Raw genomic sequence first — 16,632 nt, 5'->3', positions numbered from 1 at the left:
ATATATACATATATGTGTGTGTGTGTGTGTATGTATTAATATTTATGGATGAAATTTAGTGGCCGGTTATCGTAAATTATATAAAGGGCCACAATAAAATCCGTAAATTATTTAAGACCCACGAGGAGGATGTGCATACAAAGTAAACCAAATATCTGAAATATATGTGCTCGTAAAGATAGTCTATCTTTAATCAATAAACGAACCAGTTTATACAATTTTTTAATCGTTTACGAAACGGACATTTCTCATTTATGCAAATAAGCTTGAGGGTACCTATTAGAAGTTATAATAATTCCATTGATATATCTGCAGGGTTATTACGCACATGTTTTATCGATCGTCGCAAGATTACTAATGATCTAATGCTTTCTTGGTATATAAATAAGCAAGAAGCATAAAACATGGAAGAAAGAGCAAAACAGACCCTTGAACTCTCCCTTCTCCCATGATAAATCACGCACCTGAGAATCATCAATCCAGCCGAAACCACCATCGGTAACCTACGAAGTTATACGGCATTGAAAAAGTGGTTTAGAAAATACAGATGAAAGAAAGAAAAATAAAGACCGCGGAGAAGAAATATCGCAGAGAATGTCATGGAAAATTAAGAAAGTGGTGTTGTCAACGGGCTAAGGAAAACGATGAACAAGCTACAATCAGATCTACGAGGATCTGGAAACATCGGTATGGATTGGGGTATTTTTTTTTCGATTAGAAATCAATGTCGAATCGGTAAATTAATTTTCCAAAAGCAATCGAAGGGTATCTCGCTGCTCCAATCCCTAAGCATCCATCTTCTCGTCTCTTGTTCGATTCAAAGCGACAAATTAAGACGAATGGTAGAAATAGCAGAAAAAACTACGCTCGCGAACCGCTTCTCTTTCGAACTCGCAATGTACACCGAGTTTGATCTCCATTCGAGAATTTCGTACGAGTGGCCAGTTCGAGGGGATAGTTCGAGAGGATATCGGCGTAATTTCAACGGAAAGCTGCGATTTGCCGCGTGTACATGATAGCTGAGGCTAAATAGGCCAGCCAACGAGTCTGTCAGACTATTTATTCCATGGATGGACCTCTTTATTGCTATCTCGAGGAAATTTCACTCGATCGTGACTTGTCTGGCGTCGGTGCTGCTTCAAACGATGCGCTTTCACGAAATTTACCGATTCGTGGGAACAAAGGACGCTGGGGCGCTCGTCACTGCTGAAAAATTCGACCAAGACCGATAGAAAATTACAAAAACGATATAATCGTTTGTTAACGCCGACATATAGACTCTCGATGCTTCTATTCAGGTTCAATGGCTGATTAATGTCCCTAACTGCTTGTCATCAAATACCGTGAAAAATGGGAACGATCCTCGAGCGGATTTGACTCGAGTTTGAACGACTTCGACATGGCGAAGTATCGTTCAATGGCGTGTTATCGTATGAATAGCTCGGCAGTACCGTTGTTTCTTTGAAAAACCGTACTTGCTCAAACAATAGCCTGAATAGATGAACGTTATAAATTGTATTAAGATGAGTTAGGCAGTTCGCGTATTGCTCGTGCTGCTAATTTCCAGTTCACGTTGAATGCATCAGTCGCTAGTTAATTAAAGCTACCTGTTTCCGCGTTATAATTTTCCCAGTTTGGTTTTCTTCCGCGTGGCTCTTTCCTTCGAGTATATTTTCCGAAACAAGCTGCTCGAGCGCGCTGAAAGGGAAACATCTTTTTAAGTATCCAACGAGCAGTTCTAGCCAGCCCCCACTTCATTTACGCGGCCGCTGAATTCACAATTTCGTTACCACTTTCGGTCCTTGTTTAATTGCAGTTGCAGAAAAGAAAGAATTTATCTCGTCCGCCGACTGAACTAGGCCGAGAGTTAAATTTGTTTTGCCGTATACTGCTCCGTTCGTGATGCATTTTCGAGGAAAATTCGCGTCACGAGCTGCGCTACGTTTGTTCCTCAGCGCGCACCATTTGTCGGCCAACGTCGCCGGATGAATCAATTACGCAAATTAAATCCGACAGTTTCACCCGCGTGGCGGTGGATACGTTTCTCCGGAGGATGTCGTCCGATTTTCATGAGTCGCATTGATTGATTTCCACGCATCCTCGATTTGGTCGCGTGCAAATTCGTCGGCCAACCAGCTCCCTCGCGATCTATTTAAAGCTTCCATCAAATTAATTAAGTGAAAACTACCGTTGCAAGCATCGTCGCACTGGCATCGTGTTAAAAATACAACGTTCCAAAGTTGAACGACCCCTTATCGTTGTAGACTCTTCAACCGCGTCGCTTCTTAAATAAAAATCATAGCATCAAAATTAAAAGATCAATAAGAAGGTGCTCGTTATGATCTTTAGTCTTCTATAGTTCTTGTAGTATAGTTCTTCTATAGAAACACGGTGGAACGAGAACGTGTCGAAGACAGCTAAAGTGAAAACGGTCGACGATTAACGCGACGCGGTAGACAGGGTACGCGTTATCCGCGCTTTGTCACGACGATTTCCAAGAAATTTGATCGTCTCCCGAATTTTCATCGGCTCGGGCTTATCGACCTTGCTCCCTTTCCCTTGTCCTTTTCTCTCTGTTCGCATCGGATTCTCTATGAGATTGTTTGTCGCCCTCGCGTAGGCTTTCCCGTTCCATGCGCGCCGCTCTTCATTTACTGATTCATATTGCGAAATCGAGCGGAAGACCTCCCTTGGATCGCAGTCTCGCAATCTCGCAGATCGTTCCACCTTCTCTCTTTCTCGCCCTCTCTCGATGTAATCATGGAACGCGCGTTTCCTTCATTTTTACTCGACTAACTTCATGGAAATGCAGCACCTTGCTAATACAGTCGGAAAAGTCTCTGTTCTCTCGCTGCAGATTACGAGAGCCGGTCCTCCGTGTCTGGTTTGCATCTTTTCTGATTGTCCGATTTCTTCGTCGTCGATGTCCTGCAGAGAAGATGATATTGTAGTTATTTCTAAAGCATCGTCGCATCGCGCACCAACAATTCGAACAGGATATCTGGCACACTCCGGTGCGCCTCTAGACGCTATATCCTTTCAGTAAGGAACGCGTGAACGTTGTCGCGTCGATGGTTCCAAAATATCCAATTTCGCAAAGATTTCTTAACGATCGGTGAAAAATACGATTGGCAAAGAGAATGATTTTACGCGAGAAAATAAATGGAAAATGTAGAGCAGAATTATTCGATGCGGCGCTTCGTCCTCGATAAATTTGCAAACTTGATTAGTATATGTCGTAAATTGCTGTTGTTGCCCTGTATAAAATAAGTTTGACAGAGAGAAACGCGTGACAATTTAGGAAACAGAGTGGAAGCTGCAGCTCGACAGGATCGATGTAACGAGATATAAATCGGCACGAAGTTATGCACCCTTCGAAAGAAGCGTAATTTTTTAAGGCTATGATTTAGTGCATCGATGCGCGAGACTGGGACGATCGTATTTCTGCGGTATGGCGCGTCCTGAATTAAAGACACGGGGCTCAGCTTCATTCTGCACAAAAGACATATATCTGAACGCGTTACACCGCGCCAACCTGTTCGTATGAAAGCTGCCGTACCGTGTGTTTTATTACGATATATTTTTCCGGACAGCGCAATAACTCTTGCGCGAATTTGTACGGCCGATCATCTCTCGGGAATCAGGTTGCCAGTAAAATTTTCTCCCAGCATCGGCGAATCTGCATGTTACACGATCCGAGCTTACCGGGAAATGTTTGGCTTCTCTTTGTACAAACCGAGTGCAGTTACTTTGTGTGGGTTAATTTTAAGTTTGCCTCGGAGCTATAAAATCGTAGAAACTCGTGAGCTCAGATTTTTCGTTATTAAACGACACGGATGTTGAAAACCACGAGGAGTAAAAATTTGCAAGTTCTAATTAAAGGATGGTGACAGATAGCAAGCTCGGCTGTGATAACGAGTGAAATTGAAAAATATCACGTGCGAATATTACAAGCTCTAATTGAGAGTCGGGTAATAGTGGCAAGCACCAACTTTTACGTACTGCAAATTACGAGATACCGATATGACATTGAAAAAAAAAAAAACGGAGAAGAATTGCGAATAAAAGTAGCAAGTTGAAGTGTTATCGGTGCAACCAAAGGAATTGTCAAGTCTAACTAAAACACGATAGAACGTAGTCAGTCGCATTTTTACATTCCATTACAGGAATTTTTAGAAACATTCTTCCTCCATCTGACATCCATACAAACGTAAACCGATCGTGAAACGACAAGGATAGCTTTCGCTGGCAGCATTAAGTATAATTTCGCGTGTATAACTATTGCAGGAGTGAAAAAGAAATGGGAACACACACGCTCGTATATGGAACTATAAAATCTACACTCAGTGGAAACGTACGATCGCGAAAGGATTTTTATTTCTTTGGTCGCTATCGACGTCAATGGAACGTACATTACTGCAGTATCCTAAATACGGGCTTCTAAGTGGTCGCAATTTCAACTGCTCTTTTCTCGCGACACGGTTAACTGACCGAAATCAACCGTTCGAATAGAGTCGTCAGAGTTCCAAACAAGACAACTGGAATCACGATTTGTCTTGACTAACCAAATCGATGTCGTATCCTACATTCAAACAACACAAATTTCGATGTTCGCCAGTTCGCTGCTTCTGGAAGGAAATTCCGATCGATTTACGAGAGACGGGGAATTTTTCGAACGGAGAAATTGAAATTTATCTCGACGTCGTCGCGTCGTGTTCCCAGCACTGATTTATAGTCGCTTTCCCGGAAGGATGGAAACAAGCGAGTGAATTAGGACAAAATGCAGAGCGAGATCTCCTTGTTGTGGAACTAAGAAGTTTCTTCCAGAGTTGCTCGCCTCCTTTCCCTTCTCGTGTCAGTTTCCCGTTCTTCGTCGGACCAACTCTCCTCCATACGGAGTTCCGTGTATCAAATACGATTTCAATGGAGGGTTCACGGTTCTTCGACGTTTCCCCGTGGGACGTTCGAATTTTTGTAGCAGCGTCAACCTAGGGGGAAAGCTGTACGACAAATCGTCCTGGGGAAAAGTTTCGGCGGCCTGGAGCGTGACGAAACGATGGATACATTTATTCGCCTGTCTCCGTAGGTCTTACGTTTTCTTAGAAATTGCCAGTTTCGTATAATTCATGAAAGCCTGACATTGGGCAAAACGCTGTAACGGAATAAATATATGTAAGGTACTTGACGCGAAACGACCTTGCTGCATATTTTACTGGCAGACAGGAGGGTTAGTTCTACACTCGATATCGCGTCCAGCCGTTTTGTTGAACTTTGTGCTTCGTTGAGATAAGTAGGGTACATCTCGCGGATGATTCATGGACCCTAGTTTCTGGGAAAGTCTGCTTGGCGCTCGCCAAGCAAAAGACGTCGTTGAACTTTCGGTCAACAATTTGAAATCGAGTCAGCTTACAGTACATTCATGAGTCGTTTCGATAAAGACGGTTGCCCCTAATGCGCTTCGAGTACCGTTCGAGAATTCGACGTTATCAGCGAGTCACTTTACTGGCCAAGTTCGACGAAGAAGTTGGCACGAATTACGCGCATAGTTCACCGCGGTGCACCATAACTGTCTCGCGATACAACACACTTAGCTTAGAATTAATTCCGGTGGTGGAACCGTAATACTACGAGTGATTTGCTAAGATCGCTTCCGGTGGTGTTCGAGTTCGGATACCGTGAAACCTATGCCAAGGCATAATGCCAAATAACGCTATAACGAAGCGAATTATTGCAGGCGCGAGAGGATGCTGCAAATTTTGACGTTTCGACGCCCACTCGATCGATGCTCGCGGAATTTTCTACCAAATTCGATTACACCTGCCGCATGAAAATTCCTATGACGTACTGCGCGATCGCTTGCATAACGATGAAACGTTCCGAATGACACGGCCTTCGTAAATGACGCTTTGACGAATATACTTTTCCAACGAAGGCTAACGCGATGATTTGGTTGAAATCCGCGCCCCATCAAGATATCGAAGCAGTTTCTTTAAATTTATTCGAAAAGCATCCAGACGCAAGTTTCCGAATTTAGTCGCGCTCGTTCCGATAAACCGAAGTAGAACAGATCGTTTCGTCTTTCCAATTTCTCCTCCATTTCTTCCTCTCTCGTTCCATTAGCACGGTAACTCTGTTTCGCCGAAACAATCGTTACCTCGGGATAGATAACACGCGAAGTTGGAAGTTTCCAAACGTAATCTGATCCTGATACAGCGTGCGTTCCTGTTGCGCTTACGAATCCGCCTGAAAACTATTTCCAGCAACGTCGATCGAACGGAAGTTCGTCTGGAATTAGGGGAAGGGGTTGTCTTTGGCAGGAAAAAAGCGGCTCGGTAAACGTAACTGCTCCAGGCGAAAACTTCGATGCAGTTTATCTTTGGCCGAGAAGCGATTTCGTTATCGGGTCGGCGCTCGTACAGACGGCTGCTTTTTCCATGCGGGCAAACTTGTTTCGAATTTCTAAATTCCCTTTCGGTACAGCGGTTCGTCTCGTCAAAGACAATTAATCGCTCCAAGTTCTACGAATAAATCTTACGCCCTTGTGTTTACCAGCGCTCGTTTTTTAAGATTTCTAACACTTACGCCACGTTCGCGTCGACCAAATCATTGAGATATTCACTGTTCGCTATTTGCAAAAGCCAGTAGCGAATATACTGTCAATGAATATTTTTCACCACCTATTCATCCACTGCTTTCCAACACCCACCAGGATACAGCACAACGTTTCCTCTCGGAACCCTTACTTTCAACTCGCCCTTTGGATTTTCGCTCGTCACGCACTATTCACCCTCAAGAGATCCCATCCCCGTCTACGTACACTGTATACACACACACACACACAACGATCACGTATGCACGTCTCATAACGCTTGAAATATGCGCACACGTACTTGCACGGTTCTCAAGCGTCTTACAAATCCTCGCGACTCCACTCGCACGACATGACAGAGCTTTGTCACGAATCATTTATAATCCTCCATCAACACTTGCCGAGCTTATGAATTCAAGCTTCTGCTCTCGCGAATATTCTCGCGATCAATGAAACCAGCGAAACGATTCCACGCAACAGATATCGTTTCGCAGCGTTGGATATCGCGTTCGTTTCGACCCGGTGATCTTCTTTCTTTTTATTTCTTTTATGTAAGTTCTCGTTTAAATAGCACGATATAACGGAGTACTCGACTAGGCTGGATTTATACGACGGTACAGCCAACCTAATTAGGTTCCCGACGTTCGATCGATCATGCCAGGCCGCATACCATACCGCGAATACTTCTGGATCGGATCGGCACGGCGATCAGCGGTTAATATCGAGATTGAGATTTCGACAGCACTGACAAGTGGGTCACGTGTACCTGACGTCTCGAGTCGCAGGCTTCTTCGCCACGCATTTACATTCCACGGAAAATGAGAAAAATCTGCATCCTCGGTCAGGTTTTGTAAACTCCGTTGAGCGTCGATCTTGAGGAGGTTGCAAGGTTACGTGTAAGACGAGCTGCGTATTGCCACGAATGTTGGCTCGTCTTCTTTTCCTTTTTACATTTCCTAATCTTATTGCTATATCGTACAGCATAGTAGTACCGACAATTTTTTAATCATTTCTGCAACAAACACGCAACAGATCGACACGCAAAAGTGTCGCTTGAGATTCATCGTTCAAGTTACCAACGAATATAAATCGACGCGTATTATATGCCAACCCTTAGCAAATGGGACGATTCGATTAATTTTTTCGTAATACGAGAAGCATCGATAGGTAGAACAACGGAACAACGGTTTCGTTGAACTAAATACGTTTCAGGAAACTCGACCAATACGTCAGTCTTCCGAATGCAACCATAATTTGTACTCATCCATTACATCGAAGCAGAGAAACCGCAAGACCGGTCGATCAGTCATCGTAGCGAAACGCTCGATTGCTCTACTCCTACCCCCGAGCAAACTAGAACCAGTTCCCAACATATTAATTGATATTCGAGAGGGGTTCCAAGTGCCTGGCCATGGTTCTCGAAGACGAGAGCTGGAATCCGGGTAGCACGAAATTAATAATAATTTCGATCGCATTGGCGCGAGTTTAATTCGTATTGATCGGCTGCGTCCCAATTTCAGAAGGGAAGGGGGTGCAATTATCCGCCTCTATATGCTCACTGGCAGCCCACGATAAAGGAAATCGAAACAACAACGCAGCATACGCTCGAATCGTACACGAGCTCGTTTATTCGTAACGTTTGTTTAGTAACGTTTCGCTGCGTTCTACTCTCCCCGCGATCGAATCGCCATCGCGAGTAAATTTAGACGATGGAAAACGAATGACCGAGAGCAACTAACCGGCCACATTTCCGTTAAAATGTTGGAAGGTCGATGCTTCGTCGACCGAGATATAAAAGCGGATCGAATTAAAAAGACGAACAACGCGAGGAAAAATGGCAGAGATTTCGTTTATTAGCAACGAGGATTTACGACGGTCGTGCCGTGGCCAAACTTGTTATCGAGTAATTCGGGAAAGTCGTAGAGCACGCAGACAACACGTCACGATCGTCCGGCCAAAACTGATAGCGTGATATATTGCTACCACGTTGCGTGGCACGGCTACCGAAATACGAACGTAAACGCGAGCAAAATTCTCGCGCACATTTTGAAAAAAAAACCTGTCCTTTCGTACACAGGGAGACCCTGTTCCATCATTTTGCTGTCGAGTTTCGAGGAAATATTTTTTCCATGCCGTCGACTGAAACGCATCGGTATTTTATTTGACGAAAAATCATATGTTCCGCAGGTTCGCGTGTAAAGATTGGCGTAGCGAAGGAAATTTGCTCGGCTGTCAGGATACAATTACTCACGTACCTTGATCATGGTGTAAGCTCGGCTTTCCTCGTGGACCGCCCTCTTTCGCTGCTTCTCCATCATCGAGTACGCCTTGGCCCATCGTAATCGTTCTTCCTGTGACACGACACAGTAGATTCAGCTAATCGTCGATTATCTACGCTAGTGGTTACTAAAACTATCTTCCATGATACATCGAGTCCATAACGGTAGGAAACGTAAACGTGACGCGTTAAATTAATCGCGATATTCCTGGCCAATTTGTTTCCAGAACAAATATTTCCTTTCGTTTAAACGATCCGACGTTCGACTTCGTGCTAGGAATACGTTGCAGCGGAATCGACGCTGGAAAATTCACGCAGAGTCGCGCTAAAAGGCGTAAATGCTCAACGAATCGGTGGGAATGAAGCCTCGGCAGTTGTTTTTCTCGTATCGCTTTTCTCTTCACTATTTACACGCGGTGAGAAACACTAAACGCTTTAAACTCGAACCTCTTAAAATGGAACGGATTTCGCATTGCGCGGGGTTACGCGTCGTTGCCGTTTCAACGCCACGGCGGCAGCGCTTAATTGCCCGGCAAAAATTAGCTCAGCTAATTTCACCCTTTTATCGTGCACTTCACAGTTTAACAGAGAGACGCGGACGTTTTTATTGGTTGAAATTGCGCAAACATCCGACAGCAGAATGCTTTGACAACTCTTTCTTAATTCCTGTCTCAAGTTTATCGATTCGTTCGTTTCTTTATTTATCTTTTATTTAGTTCGCTGATTCGCAATATCTTCGAAACAGAGGATTCGTGTGAAAGCAATTATCGACAGCGACGTATGCACGCCAACGTGTATTAAACGCTTTGACTGCCACATGTTTCGCTCAGGACACCACGGGAGTATTTTTATTATTCAAAGCATATAATGGCAAAATAATAATAAACTGATGATGTAAGACAACGTTCTTCCCCAATGGACCGTTTATCTTACCGGTGGCCACTGTGGCGCCTTGGTAATAGTTGATAGCGACATATTATAACGAGACTTCGTTTATTTCAACAAACCATGCGCATTCGTTATTTCGTCGTAAGCAAAACGTCCAGAATATATTGTTGGAACGTGTAGAAGATATTAGTAAACAGTATTTGCTCATTCTATATACTAGGTTGACCGAAAAGTTGCTTTCGTTTTATGAGGAAATGATAGATGCACGGCATTTTGTCTTTTATATTATTTTATTGAAATGTACATGACCCACTTTGTTTTATTATTCCAAAATGGATCGTACATGATTCAATAAAATAATGCAAAACAAACCATGTTGTGCACCCACTAATTCCGTATAAACAGAAAGAAACTTTTGGGACAACCTGGTACAATAGTAAGGTATGTGCACACTTCTAACTGTGCGACACGAAATGCAGAAGAAAGAAGGGCAAGCGTACCTGGTACGAAAATTTTGCAGAGAGTGCTATAAAAAAAAATGTTAAATAGTTAGGATCAAAAATTGCTAAGAATCGGACTCAAAAAAGGTGACCACCTATTGTCCAGATTGTATTGATGTGCCACATTTATTTTTAAAGTGTTTTAACACAGTGCACCGTTAGATGCGATATTTGTTCTCATTTTTTTTTTTATTGATGTTCTAATAAAAATTTAATTGTCCAATGGGGCACTTTTTATTTCAAAGTATCTTCTATTTATCGGTTATATTCAGAATGCCCTAACTGTCAATTTTCATTCAATTTTTACAATTGTAAGAAGTTGAAGCGCTCCGGTCACCAATGACCAACGTGGTATCACAGGAGCAACGTGGCAGTCAAATTGTTAAAGGGACGAGACAAAGAAGTTTGTCTCTCTGGATCGGATAAGAAGCGTAAAACAACGAGGCTCGAACGATATAATCGCGGTATCAATTAATCGATTTTGTTAATGATTCGTAACGCGGATGAAATACGTCGACCGCAACACGAACGTTCCATTAATCATGGAGATCGAGCCGGTAAATCAGTGACAGTGCAGGAAATAGTTACTAACGAGGTGTTTTAATGGCACCGCTAGGAACACGATAGATCGTTCACAGGTACCATCTTTATGGATAATACATGATTTTGCACGCGGCAGAGCGCTTTAGAACGTAAATAAATAAAACGAGCAAAAAGTAACGTTTCTAATTGTAAGCCTGGATATTCAATTTTCGGACGTAGCTCGTTTAAAAATGATTGATAAGCGAATTTCTTCAATTAGATGCCAGGTAAACTGATTAACTCGGCTGAAATAACTTTAACTCGCAGTATAATACAAACGAGATAGTCACGGTTCCAAAAATTGAATTTGTTACGATTCTTAAGATTTTTCGCTTAGAGCCGGTTTCACTTACCGATCGCGTAATCTGGATATGAAAATGTTTAGGGCAAACACGTTAACAGCGACTGCGACAAGGCCAGTCGCGTATCATGCTCGTCGTAACAGTAATTCTACACAGTCGAATCAGACTCCGTGCATTATCATAATCGATATTTCGTTAGCATAATGAAACGATACTCTTGCTCGTTACGAAATGGAACGTCCGCACGAAACGCGACGCGGCACATCGATGTAATTTGCCCTCTGAAATGGCTACAATCGAAACAGGAACAGTCGCGCGATTAAAATTCTCCTCGCTTCCTGATACACGCGCTGTATCGTTTGTTTGTTTAAAGCAATTAATCGCGCATGCAATTTCCCTCTACACGCATAACCTTTATCCGGTTATTGGCGTATTAAAAAACGATTAGAAACAGCGAAACAACTGTTCCCCGATCTGTCGTTTTATAATTTACCTTTTATGCGCCTCCTGCAAGTACTCGTTAATTCCCGCGACTTCGACCAAACAGAATCAACGAACAGCATCAAAAATGGTCAAACGAAATGGGAAAAAGCATATTTTTACGGATGTTCGAGTTACAATGGTTCGCGAAAATATTTGCACTTTTGCCTTTATCCACGTATTGTACGTGTTGTACGTACAAAACACTTTGCAGTTTCAGTATCATCGTAACGAGATACGACTGTCGCGATTAGATTGGTAAGATCAGAAAGCACTCCGAAAATGCATATAGAAATTTCAGTAATTTCAGTCGACGTTCATAACCATGCTAATAGGATTGAAAAATGTCTCGTGTGACACGCGTAATGTATTCACAAAAGACTTCTACGAGCGTTTAGACATCTTCGCTGCTTAGTATCTTGCGCAGGAAACTTTTCTTACGAAATAAAGTACGGACAAAACGATACGTTGACGAGTAATCTGCAATTGCCAATCGACCATCCAAGCGATCTTTTCGTGAATTTTCAAACGTTGGACGATTTTGAAACTCGCGATGATAAGCAAATAATATGGAGAGAGAAGAAATCACGGGTGGTGATGTAGAAGGCGCCGGATCGGAAGGTCAAGCTGTGCGGGGAAGATGGAAAATTAGGAAGATAGTTGTTCGATGTGAGCCGAGGACTTTGGCGGTCGGCCAACCAGCTCCGACTATTTCGAAGTACACCTCGCCGGTTGAAGTTCCTGGCTCCAGTCTGTCCTACTCTTCTGTCTGCCCTAGCAGCCGCGTCTAGCGTAGTCCGCGTATCTGGCATCCAGCTAACGGAGCTGCACGAACCCCGGCCGACTTCCTCTTCGTTTCCAGCCTTCCGGCTTCCCGGTTCTGGCCGAGTTTCCCCACCCATTGCTCTCTTTGCTCCGCGATTTATGTTATTTTTCCAGCCACAGCTTATCGCCTCTCGTATCGCGCTCGCTTCGTTCGCGAGACATTGACAGAATTACAGATAATCTGTTGGAAATTTCTGAACCTACGTTCGAGCTCGATCCTAACACTGTTACGTTCTCTCGGTAGTCTTCGACGTGGAATTCTACCTTTCTAACATTCAAAGATATCTCAAGTTTGAACAAAATATGGAAAGGTTCGTCTTATACGATAGAAATTGGTTTTATTTGAAAGTTTTGTTTAACGTTTAATTCAACGAGGATTTTTCTACTTCCTTCGGAGGAGAGCTATTCCAAGGTATTTCGAGCGATCTCCTAAAAGATAGAAGGAATGCATCGATCGAGCATCGATCCGCAAATATGCTACATTTACCACGTCGATCAGGAATCGAGCCATTATTCATCCACAACGAGCTCGTCACGAGCAGTAGCGTTTGATTGAAATTCAGCGTGCTGCTGTCTCCTTAGCGACCGAAATGACGCCGATATTGAATTCGTGGCTCCAACATTATCGAACACGTGTTTGCTGCCTGCATTCATACGACAAGGATGATCTTAGCGATACAGGTGTAAGCGTAACAAGGACTCGCATAGATGGGACAAACTTTATCATCGTGAGAAGTTAATTACAAGTCGATCTTGCAGTTTTCATATACGTTTTCACGTGGCTTTCGAATTGGACCAACATAATGCACACGTCACAGTATGCAGCACGTGCATAAGCACGTAATCTACGCGTGTGTATATAAAAATTGTTTATGGTAAATGTTCAGATACTTTCGCGAACCAGTGTACGACAGAATTGGACGAAACAAGATACCGGTGAAACCGAACTCGATACCACAAACTCGCACCAACGAGAGCGCGAGAAAGAAAAGAATACCAGAGTCCTGCGTTGATTCTTTTCGTCGGTGTGTCCGTCAGCCATTTTCTCTGCAACCGGTCTACTAACAGACAAGTTAAAGTGTCATCAGGGCTGGTGCCCTTTCACGTCGAGGTTAAGTATTAAAATCCTCTCAGCCTTAAGCTCTTATCACAATCACAAGGAGGTTCGTCAGACAAAAGAGTCGACGCGTTGAGATGGGAACATCCAGCGGGAGCTGCGCCCCGATGCACCGTTTTATGCAGCGTGCCAAGCTTCCAGCGAATGTCCGAACGCCCCTTTTTCAACGTCTCCCTAGGCTTTTATTAAAAAAGTCCTGTCAGCCGCGGAAATTATCTGGCGGTTAATACGCCACCGTGCTTTAATTTATCATTCCGTAATTAATTCCCTGTGCGCGCGTTTTGTCCGACTAAGAATGGATATGACGTTCTTTGAAAGAGCGTTAACCAGAACGGAAATTCGACGAGAGAACCTTCTTTCCTACGAGCGACAAAACGAGGAATCTGCGCTTATGGTCTGCTGCTTTTAGGCTTTTCTCTATTTCCCAGAAAAATAGAGAATCGACAGACAGAGGGTTTTCGAGAGAGAACGAGTAAGAAAGACTCGTCGATCGAACATCACGATCTTGTTTAAGACGGTGAACAGCTGAAAACTACTCGAAAACCCTCGACTCAGCGAAGGAGCATCGAGAGACGCACTCGAAGCGTCTCGAGCCTGCGACTCCTCGTGCACGGACACCGTTTCCCGCAATATTCTCTCCATCCGTGCCACTCATACTTACACTTCATCTTTTACAAAAAGCAACCACTTGTTTTCTAAAAGATTCTTTGCAACAATTAAGCGGGGGAATCTGCAGCTCTGGCATAAGTCAAAGTTGCAGGAAACAATGCGAGGAGCGAGATCGGTATCGCGAAACTTTAACGAGAAATTTAATCACATCGGGCTGCCGATCAACCAGTTCTCTTTAATCTGAAAAGGGTCGTCCCTCTTCTGGTCCAATGAACTTCGCCGCTGCAATTTCGTCCTCAGGCCTTGTAATTAGCATCCGAAATTCATAGGGTAATCCGATTCCGGCCAGACCCCCGCCGTTGACGAAAATTTTCTCGTCAAATTGGCCGGCGCCTGCTTTCTTCGTGCCTCGTCTTCGAACCTCGCGCGCTTTTCGTTAGCTCGCTGTACTCGGGTCTGTCTTCAAGGGGATAGACTCGGAGGAAGATTTTCCACGCGACAAAACGACAACTTACGGTCAACGAGTTTCTTTCTCGAGATCTTTTTTCAACGTCTTTCCTGCAGCCTTTCTTCCACGAATATCCTCGACGAGTACGCCGACCGATAAATTCTGGTTTCGTAGCACTCGACGGAAGTTGCCGGAAGGGACCTACCAGTTTACCGAACACGATCATCGCGCGAGACGTGATGACGATGGGAAACAGTTGAAAGAACCGGCCGAATAATTAATGCCTGGCACGTTCTCCGTCTTGGAACGCGGCTCGATACACGTAGCGCAGTATCGAACTGCCATCGTTTTCAGAAGCTTTGCGAACTTTCGCAGACACCATCGTACACCGGAACTTTTTCCCGCCGTTAATTACAAATTAACTCATCAGAATTATTCGTAATCCCTGGCCTTGTCGCATAGAATATCGAGTACACTTAATATTTAGTAGATAGTTTTTAATATTGTGGGAGTGGAAGTACGACGCTTTAAAGGTGGGCAAATTCTTTTAATCTGCAGACTTAATATAGAAGTGATACGATGAAAAGGAAATCAGTTAATCATCGTTAGTTGGGTACATCGTTCGTTTTAGTTACGCTACAGTTACTTTCAATTCGCTAGCTTGTACCGTTGCGAAAAAGCCATCATCAATGATCGACTTTTTCATAAAATCTCTATAGACTCATACGGTTCACTCTGCCCGACACACGTGTTAGAAATTTTTATGGATTGCTCTTTTGAGATTCCAAGGTAAGTGCCCGTGTGCGATCCCTCACAGTCCGCTTACCAAGAGGCATCAGTGTCTTTCGCACTCCGTAGCCAAATCCTTTAAAAACAAGGTCTCTGTTGCTCGGCAATGCAACGCCGTATCGCTCGCCATTAGCAAACTATCTGCCGCATCCTCTCAACAATCATATCGTCGACAACTTACACACTCGTAGTCCGCACGTAGCTCGGCGACTTTGAGTAGCCTGCTATCGACTTTCCAAACACTCGCTCAAGCAACCTGCCGCGTATGCCAAAGCTTTCACTGAGCCGTCATACATTATGATAAGGTTAAATAACGGCCGACTATCTGCCATCACATCGTCAGGAAAGTACGTTGCCGTTAACGAACGTGTAGCCAGTTCCACGTTCGATGTAAAAAATACATACTGGAAGTTGCAACCGCAGGTGCCGCGAGTGCACCATGTTAACGAGCTCATGTTTCGATAATTAATTTATAGACGATTAAAGAACACTATTTGGTCACAGCTTTCGCGCGCTCATTCGAGAAGAAACAACGCGAGAGCTTGGATCCAGCCATCGATCGATTTTCAAAGCCAAGCGCCATATGCACAGGCTTATGCTGTCAAATAGGCGATAAGCCTGGTATTAAACGGTTCCACCGTATAACGAAGACGTTTCTCCTGTATTTTTCACCTAAACCGTCGCGAGCATGTCGACTAAAATAATAAAAGTGTGGCAGCCGATCTCGGGCACAAACAATCGCATTTTCCGAAACCTTGAAGAGGATTTATGCTCGCGCCGCAACTCGCCACACATTTGCTTGAGGAATTAACCGACGCTCCTCCGCTTAATCGCGCAATCAATTAGCCCGACCGAGAAGTATTCGTCCCTGGAGTCTCGATAGCGCAAGCAAACGCGGCGATCCCGCTCGTTAATTTCCTGCGAAATCGATGGACGCTGCGAGATTAGGCAGATTACGCAGGGAAAATGTTGTTGCGCAGCTGAGAAAATGCAGGATGAGAATCCTGGTTGGCTTAATGGCGGCGAGAACCGTGTAGAAATAACGAAGCTTGTTATGCGAGCGAGATGTAGAAAAATAAGTTGGATGGAGCTCGTAGATAACGCAGCGAGTATCGTGCGTAACTACGATCTCGACAACTTTTGAATCGGTTAATAAATCGGTTCCTTTGGTTAATAAATTAATTAGCCGATATTAATCGCCGAGCAGATTTTACGGGAATGCGTT

The 16,632-nt window shown here is 43.9% G+C and overlaps 1 protein-coding gene across 4 annotated transcripts in view; it reads right to left on the bottom strand.

The window, feature by feature from the left end:
• Nucleotides 1-16,632, bottom strand: part of LOC126871881 (neprilysin-1-like) — a 73,720-nt gene that overhangs the window by 16,407 nt on the left and 40,681 nt on the right. For 3 of the 4 annotated variants that reach the window (XM_050631189.1, XM_050631187.1, XM_050631190.1), the window contains one exon: nt 8,845-8,940. The exons of the other annotated variant lie outside the window; for it this stretch is intronic. In XM_050631189.1, the coding sequence (XP_050487146.1) occupies nt 8,845-8,940 (96 nt within the window). The remainder of the gene's footprint in view (nt 1-8,844; nt 8,941-16,632) is intronic. 4 annotated transcript variants of the gene reach the window in all.

The sequence above is a fragment of the Bombus huntii genome, chromosome 12 (assembly GCF_024542735.1).
Source record: "Bombus huntii isolate Logan2020A chromosome 12, iyBomHunt1.1, whole genome shotgun sequence".
NCBI classification, from domain to species: domain Eukaryota; kingdom Metazoa; phylum Arthropoda; class Insecta; order Hymenoptera; family Apidae; genus Bombus; species Bombus huntii.
This window is presented reverse-complemented; position numbering and strand designations above follow the sequence as displayed.